At 37.6% G+C, this 16,912-nt stretch overlaps 1 protein-coding gene across 1 annotated transcript in view; it reads left to right on the top strand.

The window, feature by feature from the left end:
- Positions 1-12,822, top strand: part of FIG4 (FIG4 phosphoinositide 5-phosphatase) — a 72,229-nt gene extending 59,407 nt beyond the window's left edge. The window contains exon 23 of the mRNA XM_069851702.1: positions 10,967-12,822. Coding sequence (XP_069707803.1) covers positions 10,967-11,144 — 178 coding nt within the window. The 3' untranslated portion in view covers positions 11,145-12,822. The remainder of the gene's footprint in view (positions 1-10,966) is intronic.
- The last annotated feature ends 4,090 nt before the right edge of the window (positions 12,823-16,912 follow it).

Below are 16,912 nucleotides of genomic sequence, written 5' to 3' on the forward strand. Positions count from 1 at the left end.
CAGCTTAGTGTCCTGCACTGTCTCTCGTCCTTTCTCGCTGTGCTGATGAAGTGAAGGAACCTTGAACGTAGCACTTATCCAAGCAGGGATAGAGACTGGTGGTGTCTTACAGGGGCGAGGGAGCAGGATAACATGTAACAGACCAATATTATGTAGGAGACAGAACTGCTTAATATTAGTGCTTATTCATTTGATATTATATACATTTAAAGTAGTGATGATGTCACCATGCATGGTTCATCATTAATAAACTTACACTTTGTAGGTGAACATGCCTCTTAATAGTAAAATATATCTGATGGGTATTAAAATAATAAGTTGGGTTGGCAAACTGTAAAACTGTTTTAAAAATGAACAACCTGGATGCTTGGAAGGGAAATGGTTATTAAGAAATTATTTTGTAGTAATAGGAACATTTTTGCTATGAACAAAGGTGATTCAGTTTGTGTAACTGCAAAATATCCCCGTGTGTTTGACAGTGTAGGAGATAATTGCTCCTTTTTTGCATCCTTAAAGTAGAGTAAATTATTCCCCATGATATGCTGCTGTAAAATGAATGTTAGAGTCTATACATGTAATTCTGGTGGGGTTGGGGTAGTCATATGTTCTTTTTCTTGCTTTCTCAAGTGTAATTTCTGTGTGTTTCCAACCAGTGGAATGTAGAAGTCATAGAGCACACAAAACTGCGCTTCCTGTCACTCCACCTCACATGGATTATCTTTCTTTGCTGGTTCTACCAAACATGCTCTTCCATGCAGATCTGAGAGGAAACAGGTTTTTTTGTAGTTGTTTGGGGTTTTTCTCTGAAAGCACATCTTTTTACATACAGCTTAAAATTTTTCTTCAGCTTTTCTTCTGCAACTTTTTAAAAATGTTTAAATAATATTTGGATGGAGACATGTTGTTCTTTCAAGAAAAGTCATAAATGTAGCCATTCTTGAAAGGCATTCTGAAACAAGGAAGCTTCTTCATACTGAGTTTGAATTGCTGCTCTGAACCAGGATTTTCCTGGGAGAATACTAATTTTTTAGAGATAAAATAGCACGAACATACAATTCTCAAGATAAGATTGAGAGAGAGGATTTTCAGTAACCTCAGCTGAGGCACATCTTGCACTTATTGGACTAAATATCTCCTTGTTTCTCAAGGAGCACTTGAAGAAATTGAAAAAAATTATAGTAACTTGTATTGATTTGATGTTAGGTGCATTTTAAATTGGAAAAAAACCCAACCCTGCAAATCTGATTCTCCAGTAGTGCGTTCTAAATAGAAATGCAATGAAGCCCAAGTCCTTTTCATTGTAAAATGAAGTACTCTGTCTAAAACTTTGGTGTCTTACCAGCAGTGAAATGTTATTTAGGCTTAGGTTAGTTGCTGCCTTTTCCACTCTTCTCAAGAAAATATTTTCTTATATCCTTTTTTGATCTTTAAAAAGACCCTTAAACCTTCTGGCCATTTTTATCAAATGCATAAAGCCAATACAAATGGAAATATGTCTTGCTTTTACTGGGTCACTTAAGTGATAGTTATGGACTGGAACACGCATTGTAGAAATACTGAAGAGAAGCTTTTGGCTTACATTTAGAAACTCTTAAGTATAGATTAGAAGCAAAAAATGTATACTTGAACAGGGACTGCAGTGATGCAGTGAAATAAAACTGAAGAGGAGTGGAGAATGTAGAAAGATATTGAAGTTCCTCTTTTTGTTCATAGAAATTAGATGAAGGGAGAAAAAAGGGTAGAATTTTAGCTAGAGCTAAGTAGAGCTAAACGAGGCTGGACTGCTTTTAGCACAATCTATTATCATATATGTGAACAGAGACTTGGAGTACTGTAGTATAATTACTGTTGACTGACACAGTGCACCTATTCATAGTTCCCTAGTACTCATTGTGGTGTGGTATAAATAGTACTGTAGAAAAACATACTCTCAATCACTTTCCAAATGTACTTCTTACATTCATCTAGGAGTACAAGAAATTTTTATTCCCTCCCAAACAGGGAATTGAGTGTTTTGATTCACTGCAACACTTCTGGAGAACAGCGTGGAAATGCTCTAACACTCTTACAACAAAAAGTAACTGGTTGCATAGATCAGGGTACAAGCTGCCTTCCATGCCTGTGCCCCTTATGGCCTCTGCAATATAGCAACAATGCTTGTGCACCAACTTTAAGTCGTCTGTAGGTATCTACTCTCCGGTTTGGTTTTGCAGAGCACTGATGATGCTCAGGCAGGAGGATGCTTGTTCTCTTTAACTATGTTCTCCTTAAATATTCAAAAAAGATACCTCATCTTCAGAGATATATCATATAGTCCCTGTTTTCAAAAGTTTCCTTGATGTGAAGTGTGTAGTTTCTCTTTTTTGATAAAGATTACCTGGGTTCTGCTTGTCATTCAAGAATTGATCAAACATGACTCAAATTAAGTAGCAATTAACTATCTACAAGTTAACAGCTAACTATGTACAAGAATATTTTAGATTAGACATTAGGAAGAATTTCTTCACTCTGAGAGTGGTGAGACACTGGCACAGGTTGCCCAGGGAAGCTGTAGCTGCCCCATCCCTCGAGGTGTTCAAGGCCAGGTTGGATGGGCCCTTGAGTAACCTCATCTAGTGGGATGTGTCTGCTCATGGCAAGGGGGTTGGAACTGGATGATCTTTAAGGTCCCTTCGAACCCTAACTATTCTATGATTCTATATGGCCTTTTTTACTGTTTGTTTCTGTGTATGTGCACATTATACACATTGTTTTCTCAACAAGATAAAAGCATCGGAGCAAATTTCAGTGAACATGGAGCACCTTTATCTTCCGTTTTTGTTAATTAAGTGCTCTTCTGGAATCTTTTTACTCTATAATATCACCATAATATATAAAGGCAAAAATAGAGCAGTACATTTTCTAATTTTAATGACTGTTTTACAACCCCACTTACTTTTAAAAGCTGTTACTGCAGTTTAGAGCAGTTCTCTTGCTCCTTCAGTGCTACCATATGACTTTGTTAGTGTAAGGACTATTTCTTGGAGCATTAGAGAAAAAATAGCTTTATATTTGTAAACTTGGCATTACCACTTCTTTATAACTGTACTAAAGAAAAGGCTGGTACTGAACTTGTCATCTTTCTGTGTATTCACATCCTAGGAGTAATTTGTTTCTTATACTGAAAGGCAGAAGTAAATGGATAAAGGATGTTCAGAGTGATAGTGTTGAGAATAGATTTATTTTTTACACTGAACCCATGCAAAATATCTAAATAGTTTCTTGACACTGCTGTGTAAGCAGTGAATCAAAAGGTGGTCATAATTAGTCAGCAAGCGACTTTAAAAGTTGGAAGTTATCTTGGATTCTCAAGCATGTTGATACTTTCACAGTACAGTGGCTTTTTGCACACTTTCTGCTTCAAATATGCCTCTCCAGTATATTGCTTTGCTCAGAAGGTTGGATAGACTAAAATGTAAGCATTTATTCACAGAGTAGGGAATTTTCACTAGTATTCATGGCAAATATAGGTGAAAAAATTGTTTATGTTCTGTCATCTGTTTACACTAATCTTATATCAGAAAGGTTTCTTATCTAGTTACTATCTTCTGATAGGGTAGCAGTCAAGGTTTCCAACGCAACAAATACTGCACTTCAATCAAGCACCTTCTTGCTAGACAACCCTTTCTTAGAGCATCTATTCTTTAGCAAAGTTTTTTATCCTTAGTCTCCCAGACTAAGGGTCTGAATAGATGCTGTGGTTTTATCTACAACTCATTTTATTTCTTCCTTTTCTTGGAAACAGGATAGCTAGGCTTCTTAATTAAAACAAGCACTGCTTCAACAACTCCTTTGAGATGCAAATATTTGTGTTAAATTGGAAGCCATCAACCTTACTTCCCTCCTTAACTAAGAACTCTCTGCCTCTACAATGGATGAAGTTCTTTCCTGTTTAGTGGTTATTTGGATTCATTTTACTTTGAGATGTCCTGTGCTGGATCTCATATTCTTTAACAGCTATATATGAAGAAGCACATATAATCTAAAGCTCTCTATACCTCTAAATAAAAGTATGTAGCTCACTATTGGTATTCAGTTCAGAACAGAGATGAGGATAACTAACTACTTTGGTTTAACTGACCCAAAATACATTGATTTGTCTTGTTTGTTTGCCTCATATGTATCCGCTGCTTTGGTATTCTAAAAATAGCTTTAAGACTTAGTCTTCCTCTCTTAACTTGAGTCTTTCCTCTCTTTGACACTCAGTATTTTAAGCAGAGCATTTCTGTGACTCCACAGCATTTATTGCCTCTGAGAATTCCCTTGAAATTTACTGATGAGCTGTTTATACAATACCTGGATTTTGTCTTCTGTCTGAAGATGAAAGATTGCCCTTCATTGGGATTCTGAATCATTTTAGCACTCCACTCATCTTTTGTGAAATGGCCTGACTAAAATGACTGCTACTGAGACTGTCTTCATTTTATATCCTGGGGAAGTGGTTTTAAAGTCATTGTGGCACTTTCCCTGAAAGTATTTGGTACTTCATGGTACTTGGTACTTCAAGGTCCCTTCCAATCCAAACTATTCTATGATTCCGTGAATCATTTTGTCATTTTGGGCTTGAATGCTCTGTTCATTTTTAGTCATGCACCTCAAAAAATAGTACTGGGAAGGGTCTGGGGAAAACCAACTGGATAACGAGTTGTAGGACTCTCCAGAAAAGAAGCTGGCTGAGGACTGAAGGAAATATAAATAAATCCATGTTGTAATGGTTTATAAAATGCTCTACTGAAGTTTGACGGGTGAAATGGTTTGGTGTTATGGTTTAAGTCACAGCATGACTAGATTTGATGGGCGAAGTTAACAAAATAGCTGAGCCAATTCTAACCGTTCATTGCTACTAAAAGCGGGAGTCCTGCTCTTTCCCTCCTTCCCTTGCACATGTTTTCAGTTACTTGTGCAAGCTTTGCTGCTTGTTACAGTGCTCCGTAAATCACTTCAGCTCATCAGTCTGCAGCAAACTAATTCAGATTTAAAGAACAAATAGTTTCCTGATAGATTAATGGTATTATTTAGACCAGTGAAGGTTCCACTTATCACCAGGGCCAGGACAAAAGAGATAGAGCCACAGGGTCAAACACAGCAGAACTTTCTTATGTGGCTGGGTGGCATTTTGTTAGATTGGCTCAATCATCTTGTGCAGCACCCTTATGACAGATCGAGGAGCAGGGCATGGGCTTTTTCCAGGGATCTTGCAAAAATGATTTAAACTCCTTGTGACTGAGATCCCTTTTAGGCTTTTTAATGAACATTTTCAGGACTCATCTTCAACCTGTCCCTCTCTCTTCTCTGTGAAGTGATACATTTCTCTTCATCAGTTTAATAGAATGGTCTTCCTCAGGTAATTCTATTTGCAAATTTGAGTCTAAGCTTTTCCTTTCCATAAAGCAACACAATATTCCTATCTGGGTTTTTTGTGGGTTCTTTTGCTGTTTGTTTTGTTTTGTCCTGTACTAGCCCTCACTTCCTTTGTGTGTTCGATGTTTAATTTTTCATTTAGTTTGTGGTCAGTGTAAATCATCCCTACTTAAAAGATTTATCTTTCCTGAGATCACGTTTCTGTATCAGATGTTCTGACCCTCTCTCATATCCCTTCTATCTGCACTATAAAGAAGCTGCTCCATTCTGGCTTGGAGTGTAAAATGCTCATTTGGATATATATCTGTGTAAAGAGAGTCTCTTCTTTCACTGACCCTTGAAACTGAGAATGCCATTGGAGTTTCAGGTGATTGTTGTGGGACCTCGATGCAGTCCAGGTTTTGCTGCTGTTGGTTCTGTAAGATGCAAGTTACAGTATTATTGAACAGAGAAGACTTCCTGGGTTTCAGTCCTCTCCACTCGCAACATGGCTGAAACTTTGTTGTATGGAGGTGTTGGTGTCTAAGAAAGGAAAATTCTATTGTAAGCATTTTCAACAGCACAGCAAGCAATTTAAAGGGTTGCCATTTATGAGGTGAGAAAAACCCAAACAAGACCTCTGGATTTGCTGGAGTTTTGTATATCAGATTTTATAAGCATATTTGCTTATGATTCAGATAAGGCCACGCAGTACATTTTGTCTCCTTTAGATATATTTGAGAGATTTGAGGAGGTCTGATCCGTGTTGAATCAAATGTGGTTGCTTTCTGTCAACTGCCACATTTTTGAGAGTTAAACCCCAAAGTATGGAACATCTTCATTATAGCTGAAGATTTTAGTTTTATCTTCTTTTACTGTAGAGACAAAGCTACTCTTGATGAAAACATAGCACCCTGATGCCTGCTCACATGCGAATGAAAATAATTGCTCTTTGCATGTCAAAGGATGCTGTCCTCATGACATGGTGTTTATGTTCCTATTTATGTAATTTTCATTGGGAGGCCCTAGACCTACAGGTCTCTAAGGAGATCAGATAGCCAAGTCATAAACAATGTGCTGTCCTTCATGACTCTATTAAACTTATTAAGTAGATTAGATTTTTACATTAATAGTGTTAGAAAAATGACTCTAATTAAATGACTGGATAATACAAGCACTCTACAAATAGTTACAGCTTAATACAGGGTTATTAATAAAAATTGGCATGCGTGAACATGTGGTTCTTTCAATATATTTTTATCATGTTGAAGCAAGTAGGTGGAAAATTGAGATTTAGTTACTAAGTACTCAGAATGAAATGCACTCTGCTGTCCTAGCTTCTGTTTTGCTTAAGGAAATGACTTTTGACTCATTAGTGCTTCAGAGATGTCATGTCTTCAGAAACAAATCAATAAATAGAGTGTTATGGCTTGTTTTGTTCTTTTACTCAATTGTTCACTTACTAGTGGACTAGACAGGCCAGCTACGTTTGAGTGAGTGATGTCGTTCAGTGTTGGATAGTGACACTGGTAAGTTAGTGCACTATGCTGGTGTCAAATACCATTGCTAGAGTCTCAGCTTGAATGTTCTAAACTAGATAAATATCAATCTCCAGAAGACATGAGTGCTTTGAAAGCAATCTACTTTGAAAGCATCTACCTGTAAAGTTAGATAGACAAAGCTTGGTACCAGTTCTGAGAACCTCCACCCTGACGTTTTGTAGTAAACTAGAAGAAATGATGAGAAGAAACTGTCACTCTGTTGGGGAAAAATAGAAAGAAAAGGTTAACTATGATAGAATTTCCATTGTATTATTCATACGGTTTACCAACAAAAACCAAAATAAAATGCTGATTGGGTGAGAGCTTAATAGGAGAGGTTGGACTCTTTGGAAGATCTTTGACTCTTTTGAAACAGGAGTTTGGTGTTTGAGGAAAGCATAGAAACAACAAGCTTTTTGGAAAGTTTTTCCTAATGATACAGACTGGTAACTCACTCACGTTTTTAGTATTCGTTTACATTCCACTGTAGTGCCACAGAATTCTAAGACTAACAGGCATTGTTAACACAATCTAAAATAAGCAAAAATAGATATATATTGCATGCAGTAAGGCTTCACTTTTTGCAAACTCTTTAGCTTTACTTTTTTCTCCAGTTCTAGGATGGCCAAATGTTTCTGTGACATAACCTTGCATACTCTGTCTACATCCTGGTAAAACAGAACTTGGTTTTAAGAATGCAGACAAACTCCGTGGGTGACCAGTGACTTTATTGTCTCAAATTCAATAGTAGAGCTATACTAGTAATGTCACTGCAGTCAAAGTGTAATCAACAGAATGTATTGCTCTATAAAATGGAGAAATACAAATTTAAATATGATAATGAAAAATATTACTTTATTATGGTAATCATTTTATTTTGTGTACCATATTCCAGCTGTAGTGTAATATTAGACGTACTATACTACATGACGCATTGCAGTCATTTTATGAGATGTAATGAAACATCCAAAATCCAACATATTTCAATAAAATAAGAGGCTACAAAATAAGAGAGCAAGTTTTGGGGGGTTTTTTCAGTTTTAATAGAGACCCTGATTTGGAAACAGTGTCAAGCATTAGTTTGTGTTCATAGTGGAACTAGATTACTGTATTTCATTTATAGAAGGTCTCTGCCATTGTTTGAGTGTTCCAGTTCTTCCTTGTTATTTCCCTTTAAGATATAAGATTATACACTTAAAAATAACTTTGTTTCTGTTGAAGAGCACCCAGATAGTGAATCATAGCTTCTGTGGAATATGGCAACAATGCTAATCTCTGAATCTTCATTGTATTTGGGCTGATCAGTGTTCACTTTTGGAAAGCGTGAGCTTTGACAGTAAATTGCTGCTGTAATTTCTTACCTGAAAAGTTTTGAGCCCCAAAATATGTGCATATGCTAATACAATATTTAGCAATAGCATTCTGAATGTTTCTCAGCTGCTAACACTGTCTGCTATTCCAACGTGCTATTATGTAAAGTACTTAGAAAATTTCTCTTCAGTTGCTAAAATTGCAGGTGACATGAAAAAATAGTTATTAAACATGTTTTGGTCCTCACTGATTTATGAGAGGATGGAGTAGACCTTGGAACTCTGCTTTAGTGGCAAGGTAACAGGGTTAATCAGAAATAACTACTGTGCGAGGAAAGATTAAATACATTTGACTGTCTGATAGTGATATGAAGGAGACAAACGGGGGATGATATTCACCATTTCTCCCAATGTAAGAATTATGAGCAATCAAGGCCCATGATAACAAATGAACGATGTCACATCAGACACAATCAAGTAATGGAACTTATTCCCACAGGACTTTGTAAGTCTCAGAGATATTAGAAAAACTAGCAAAGACCTATGGAAATCACTTTTCACAAAACAGTAGCCCAGTTTCACATTTTTGTTTCAGGTAGATCCTAAATCCTGGCTGCTGAAATCCAGGAGGATATACTGGAGAAGGGATTATTCAGTACCTGTTCTGTTTTAACAATCTGTCTGCAAACTTTGCTGCTAGTTGCTCTGTGAGGCAGGCTACTGGGCCCCATGAAATTTTAGGTCCACCTTTAAGTAATAATGTGATGTAGAAAAGTGTTCGGTGTACATGGTGGTAGGGAAATGAGTCTTCCAGAATCAAATTCTTTGTGTTGTATACCTGGGCAGCTTTGCTTAGATAGAGTATTTATAAAGCAGCAGTATTTTGATAGCTATCTAGAAAGTAAATTAGCTTTTTCAGCTGAAATAGGAACTAAAAAAATATATGAAACTGATTATTTAGAGAACGATTTTTAAAAAGTATGTCATTTTTTTTTCATAACTGAGAAATAATTTATTTCTCCTCTTTGGCATTTTATAGATATCATTCATCCACTGTTCTAGGTAATCACAGTTCTGTGATTTCTGTGGTGTTTTTTTTTCTTAGAATTCATTTCAAACTACGATTTCCTCTAAATCCAGTAGTGTTGACAGAAAGAAAAGTTAATGCATAGGTTTGCATATGGCAATGTACTAGACATTGAATGTCCTGTTGTGGAATCCAAACTGATCTGCTGTCACACAAGTAAGATATCTGTGCTGTTCAACTCTGGGAATATTTCATAAAGAAATTACTAAAATATTGATGGGAAATGTACATAGCATATTTAAGAATACAGCTTTCACAAGAGCTGAAGTGCTTGAGAATGAAAATTACTTATGACACAGATACTTTTAGTGTTTATTTATTTATTATGTATTGAGTATAAATAGTTCTGTTGCTGCTTTGGAATCGGTTATGGAGGACACATTGCTACTGAAGGGTTTGGTTTATAACGGTATATGCAAAACTGGAAGGGACCTGTAGGTCTTCTGATCCAGTCCCCTGCTCAGAGGAGGACCAAATTAGATGAGGTTGCTCAGGGCTACATACACTTGACTGTTGAATATCCTTAGGCAGGGAGGTTCCACAGCCTCTCTGAGCAGCAATGGTGATTAACAGCCCTCTCCGTGGGGAAGAAAGTTCCCTTGTATATAATCAAAATATCCCAGATTGCAGTTTGCATTCCCTTTTGAAATGTGTCTTTTCATCAGATACTCCCAAGAAGAGTCTGGCTCCACACAGACACCCTCCCACTAGGAGGATGCAGATAGCAATAAGATCCCTTTTAGCTTCTCTTCTCTGGGCTGGACAAACCCAGTGCTTGCAGTCTCTCATTGTACTCCAGCTCTCCAATCATCTTGGTGACCTTCCTGAACTTGGACAATTATTTCATTGTCTGTCTTGTACTGGAGAGCCCAAAAGTGGGCACAGTGCTCCAGGTACAATCTCTCAAGCTCTGAACAGAGGGAAGCAATTACTTCCCTTGACCTGCTATGCAGTTTTCGAGAGTTACAGTTAAAATTCCAACTTCTACTTTATGAGTGAGTCTGACAATACTGCTTAGTAATTCAATAACCTGACAAGCTCAGGTTATTGTAAACTTTCAAACTTTGTGTGTTTCTCATGAGTAAGTTTAAGTATTAGGATTCAAATATAATGTTTATTGTACACTTGTGCTATTTTTAAAAATACTGCCAATTAACTGCCCCAGTGTACAGAGTGCTGCTGCTGGTAATAAGTTGTCTGTTTCCTGATAATTACACGGAAATTCCTTATCTGGTAAATCCTTTCTATATGTTGGTTCATACCATAATTACTTGCTTGTTATAATTACTACTAAGTGGATAGTTCAATAAAGTTCTCCTGTTATCTGCTATAATGTGTGGCACAGATCTATTTCAGGTTGGGTACCTTCTGACCGTAACAGATCTGAGGAAGGGTGAAGAAATGAGGACAGAGTGGAGGGAAGTGAGAAAGTATTCTGTAATGTGATTAGTAACAACTTACCTAATTGGCCTACTTGGAAAGCTGGGTCTTATTAGGTCTGCAGTCATGATAAAAATCTAGGTAAATGAATTATCTAGTGGGGAGTTGCCCTTTCGTTGACTCTCATGTCTATTTCAATGAAAAGAAATACTCTGCCGATGGAAAACTTTTACCTAAAGTCACAAATACTGTGTTTGGTTTTTTTTCAGAATACCCATCTCCTCCTTTCCTCAAGACAATATTTATGAAGTCCAGCCTCCCAGAGCTGACAGGAAATCAATAGAGATATTTCATGCTCACATTCAGGCTGGAAAAGGAAACATGCAACCCCTGGGAAAGGATGACTTCCTCATGTACAGAGAATACATTCGAAACAGATACCTGTAAATACAAGCCTCATTCTCCTGCTTGGTCATAAAAATAATTCTAGAAATGATAACTAGTTTGGTATTTTGCAGTAATAAATTAATTATCTACCCTTTTTATTTATTCTGTTTTACTATTACATACCTACAGTATTTATGTACATGATTTAATATCTGTTCTTCAGATGAAAGAGAAATTGTATCTTAAGAGAGTAGGGAAATAATCAGAGTGCCTACAGTCACTGAAGAGCGTGTAGCAATTTATAGCAAAGAAAATATTGTATCTTTAATACATTATAATGTTTGCTAGTAAAGTTGAAGTGATTTGTATATAAGAATCAGAAGATAATACTTTTCTTTCTCTTTGTTCCATGGCACCTTTTTTACAACAGAATGTTTTCTGATATTTCTTGAGATTTTTTAGCAAACTGAATGCTAAAATGACAACTTGTAATTTACGGCTTTCTTAAGCAAAAGTGAAAATGTTTGGCTTATTTCAAAATCAAAATTTACATCTAGACTACCGAACTTTGTAACCCTAATTTGTGTCAAAACTGATCTCACTGGTGCTAGTTTCTACAGAATCTGTGCCATATACAGGGTGAAAATGGCTTTTGACTAATTGTCATGGGCTTCTAGTAGGAATCAGAGGTGAACCACTCACTGACTGCACTGCAAATGAATGAGTGCTCTCCATTTTACCGGGTTTAGACTCCCATCCTGTCATTTTCCTGTATGAGAGGCATTATCCTTTTTGCCGTGTACTCTTTCCATACCTGTATTTGTGTTCCGGTGAGATGCTTTCAGATTCAAGCCTCCATCCTCCCAAGAAATCTGTATCAGTAAATGAGGTTTGGAGACTGGATCAGTGGGTGTGGTCATGCAAGAGGATGCAATAGTTAGTCAAGGTAGGGTCAGGCAAGACTGAACATCATGCTCAGTTCTAGGGTAAGAAGGGGAGAGGCAGCAGGTATCTAAAATAGAGTTGTTTAATTTTGGCTTATGATTAAAAAATCTTCTAAAACTTTAAACAAAAAGGAAAAAAAAGCCTATTATTTGCATTTACAAGCTAAAATTCCCAACACTTTTCTAGCTGTTTGCCTTGAAGAAGACTGACAGTATCGTCAGCGTCCTTGACAAACCACATTATTCTGCAAGCTTGTACAGACCATATTTCAAGATTTTCTGGTATAACTGAATAACTATTTCAGGGATGTCAGCCCTGAACTAGATGTAGAGGACATGTTTCTGTTTGTAGTAAATTGCTTTCAGACAGCTACTGCAGATTCTTGGCTGCATGCTGCAAAGGTATTCTGAATATGTTTCCTTATTTTATGCAGTAAATTGCATTTTCATCGGTAATGCAATGAAAGAAAAGATGCAGTGATAAAGGGAAAAGATACAGGTTTCTTGTAATAGAAGTCTCTGTGTTTCAGGGAGTGACTCGTATGCAGTGAGTGAGAGAATATGGTACCTCAAGCTACTGAAATATTTTGGTGTCCGTTCTCTTTTGTTAATTGGTTAATACTGTTTTGAGAGAAACAAATGTATTTTAGGAGATGCAAGAATGAAATGTCACTTTATATAATTCTTCATTGCAACTGTCAACTTTTTTTTTTCTCTGGAAAAACTGTACCGAATTCTTTTGTTCAATATGGAAAACAATTTGAAGGAATAAATTCTTGCTTTGGAAAAATGAAGAGCTGGAGACCTTATCCTGATAATACAAACATGCTTTTCTTGCTGCACTTAAACTATTTCAAAGAATGTTTTTCTAGACTATTACAATCCTCACACTTTTGTTGTTCATAGGTACTTGTAGTTCCTAAAAGTTCCTCTTAAAAGTGTGCCATTTATCACAGATAAGGCAAAAGATGTTTCCTTCAATATCTAATGCTGTTACAAAATACTGAACCGTAATAATTTTACAGCTCTAAGAGAAAATATTTTCACACTTCAGCAATTCAAACACACCTCAGGAAGAGAGGATTAAATGGTTTTGGTTTTTATGAAGTTTTGAGGTACGAATGACATCTCAGTCCATTCTCTGTAATATAATGCCAGGCTTTTCAATGTCTCTCTAAGTATGTGCCATGACAGTCCTGTCACAGAATCCCTTTGAATCTTTTATCATGTATAACTACTGCTTGTTTCTTCTAGATGCTTATAGAAGTTTAAGCCATTTGCACTACTTCATGGGCTTTGATATTAATATTCGGATGATGGCTTGTGTGGCTTACCATCAACTCTTAGCAGCTGCTAAGAATACTTAACTGTGTACTAGTTTTCCTTTAGAAAAAGAAATCCACGCACAAACCAAGACACCCAGATTAACACTACCTGAATGATAAACTTTCAACATTCTGAATAGATCTGCTGCTTATTGTATGTAAAAGGTTAATTTAGAAAGAAAACACACTCATCACCCATATAACAAGTTCAGCTGTACAAAGGACTCCAGAGATGCTGCCTCTGCATCTACCTACTTTATTCTGTTCTTGTCTTAATAAGGTTCACTTCTCAGCTGTGGTAGAAATTATGAATAGATGCATACATTTCCCTTTCAGAAGCTGAGGAAAAAGTGTGTAAAATGAGTACAGACACAAAAAGAATGGGGTGTGTTGGCTCTGAAGAGTAACGTGTTCTTTTTGACTCTTCAGTGCTAGTGATCATCTTTAAAATTAAACTATATGGACAAAAAACAAGCCTTATGAAAGGTGGCTGAAGGAACTGGAGTTGTTTAGCCTAGAGCAAAGAAGGCTGGTGGGAGACATTACCACTGTCTACAAGTACCTGAAAGGAGGTTGTAGAGAGGTGGATGTTGGTCTCTTCTCCCAAGTAACAAGTGATAGGATGGGAGGAAATAGCCTCAAGCTGCACCAGGGGAGGTTCAGATTAGATATCAGGAAAAATCTCTTCACTGAAAGGGTTATTGGGTGCTGGCAGAGGCTACCCAGGCAAGCAGTTGAGTCCCCATCCCTGGAGGTGTTTAAAAGACGAAAATGAAGCGCTCAGGGATGTGGTTTATTAGTGGGCAGGTATAGTTGAACTTTATCTCAAAGGTCTTTTCCAACCAAACTATGATTCTAAATAAACAGTTGAAGGTAAATGTGTTTGGTTTCCTCCAAAATTTATTTAGCATGTTCCAGCATGTTTGAAGATTATATTAAAATACAATACTAAAATATACACCTGGAGAATAATGACCTAGGTTCTTTTTCTGTAGATTCAGTGGGCGCAGACATCTGACATGGGCTCCATCATTTCTGAGCCAGTAGTTCTTTGAAGTCAGTCCAACAGCTTAAGTTCTGCTCTATGACCTGCTTCAGACTGATACTTGTAGTCTTAGCAGTAGTTATCCCCCAACGCTTTCACTGGTAGTTTATCTTCCTTGTGAGCTTTGCTTCTGCTGACAAAGCCCTCTGATTTTTATTTTTTTTTTTTGTTCCTTCACTCTCACTCCTTTCCCTAAAGTCTTGGAGGTTACCTTGAAATGGGATGCTTTTAATGTGCATGCAGCTGCCAAGAGATAGTGAAAGAGCTTTTACAGAGTTCTGGGATGACATTTGTGGTAGCTCTTTGGTTTGGTGTTGAGTTTTTGAGATTTTTGTATAGGATACCTGGAAGGTTCTGCTGGCTTTCACAGACCCAGACCAGCCTTCAATAAAGCATATGGCCTTTCAAACAGTCATGTTTTACAGTATAACTAAATACCAGCTTCACTTGGCAGATTATTTCATTCTCTATAGGAGTTCCACTCTATCAGTACTCCCTGAATTAATTACACATACAAGTATGGTTCACTGAAGATATAACAGTGCATATGCCATATTTTTCCATTTGCTGCATAGATTGAATCAGATTGATCACGTGGAGCCTGATGTGGAAAAGATATAACCTGCTTGGCTCCAAATGCCTGCCTCTGTCTTCTGTATATTTAAAATATCTAATTAAAGTTGTCGCTTTTGGTAGTGATTTAGAAGTAATATGGAACTAGTGCAATACATTACAAAACATTCATGAAAAAAAATCAGACAGGGAAATTGCAGCCCTTGCAAATATTGATATTCAGCAGTTCCCTGCGGGATTTCTTAAATATATATGCTACAAATAAAACCATTACAGCTGCTGATCTGTCTACTAGAATCAAGCAAAAGGGTACTGAAAAGGCATGAAAAACAGTATTTAGCATTACTGTATGTTTCTGGAGGAGCAATACAAGGTTTTTTGCCTTATCTGACGCAAAGTTTGAATATAACACTCAAATTCCATTCTTTATTCTTCACAGATTAATATATTCAAAGATTATAATAGATGTAGGGCAGGCACACAGCGTATAATGAACCATGTTTTCCCATCCTAGGTGTACTTGTGCTGCTGGCACCAAAGCCTGGTGTGGGTTTTAGGCATTACAGTAGCCGTAGAGAATGCATTTGTTGCCATCTTCCCGTTTTTAGCACATACAAGATGGTGTGTACATTGCAACCTCCAAATCCCCTCAACAGCCTTTTTATTTTGTATTCCCTGTCAGCTCAGGTACTCCTTTATTTGTAAGGGTTACCTTTTGTTATCCTGTTTTCCCTCTTTGTTTTCTGATTTTTTTTGTTAATTTCTTTGTTCAATTTCCCTTCCTCCTTCACCTGTGATTCAGAATCCTTTTTCTTGCCCAGAACTGTGCTGCAAGTTGCAGTTTTCCCACCATATCCATCTCCTTTTGGAACTTTCACTTCTTGCAGGAAAACTCTCAGTTTTATCCTTCTGTTGAAACACCTTAATGCTTTCTTCAGCTACCCATATGTCACCTTTTTAAGTGCAGGCTGTGCCATCATCTGCCCTGCCTGATTTCCTACCCCCCGTGGTGGTGACAGACGGATCTATTCTCTCTCTTGGGTTCTCTGTGTCTTAGTAACGTGTTCTTGAGAAGTGCTCTGCTCGGGTACAGGATGTTAGTGCTTGAACAAATTGTAGGCATCACTTAAAATCTTTTCCTCTAGAGAAAGTCGAGCGCTGCTCTGAGTACGAATGGATGAGAGCTTTTAAAGTTGTCTCCTTTGATTGTCTCTAGACTTGCTATAGCAGCACTCTGCATCCTACTGCGTGGAGTTGTCCAAGAGTTTTTTGCTCATAGTCCCAAGAAAGTGAATCCAGCCTATTTGAATAAGCTGATGTTGGCATGTGTCAGAGCTCCCTGGTGTGTCCACTGAGAGATTCTGCAGTGACAACCCTGGCTCAGGTCCCTAGGGGTTTCATCCTTCCAGTTCTGACGCCTCTAATCCCTCCCAGAGCCTCTTCCTTGACAGTGGGCTGACACATGCAGGCTGGAACCCGCATTGCCACCTCCTACAGTAGTTGCACACGCATTAGCCGTGGGGTTAAGCTGGAGTGCAGGCTCTGTCCCACAGGAACACACCTTCCCGAGGACCATTGACAGCTCCCATCCGAGTGGGGCCTGCAGGGGATAGGAGAGGGCACCCTGCACACACACGGAACACAACAGCCCTTGTGGCTGTGCTGGTTACACCTTTGTTTCCCAAAGAAGGACAATAGCAAATGCCCATTATGTTACTGCCCAATATGCCCACTCTTTTAATCCTGGAATATACTCAGAATGCATATTTGTTGGCTTTGGGAGAATGGGTGGTACATGTTAACTAGTGTGAGAAAAAGCTCAGATTAAAAAGCAGATTCACATGGTTAAAATCAGCTTCTGATGGCTTTCACCTGAGTGCTTTCAGAAACCTCCCCTGGACCCGTTCCAACAGCTCCATATCCTTCTTACATTGAGGATTC

The sequence above is a fragment of the Phaenicophaeus curvirostris genome, chromosome 2, assembly GCF_032191515.1.
Source record: "Phaenicophaeus curvirostris isolate KB17595 chromosome 2, BPBGC_Pcur_1.0, whole genome shotgun sequence".
Lineage (NCBI taxonomy): Eukaryota > Metazoa > Chordata > Aves > Cuculiformes > Cuculidae > Phaenicophaeus > Phaenicophaeus curvirostris.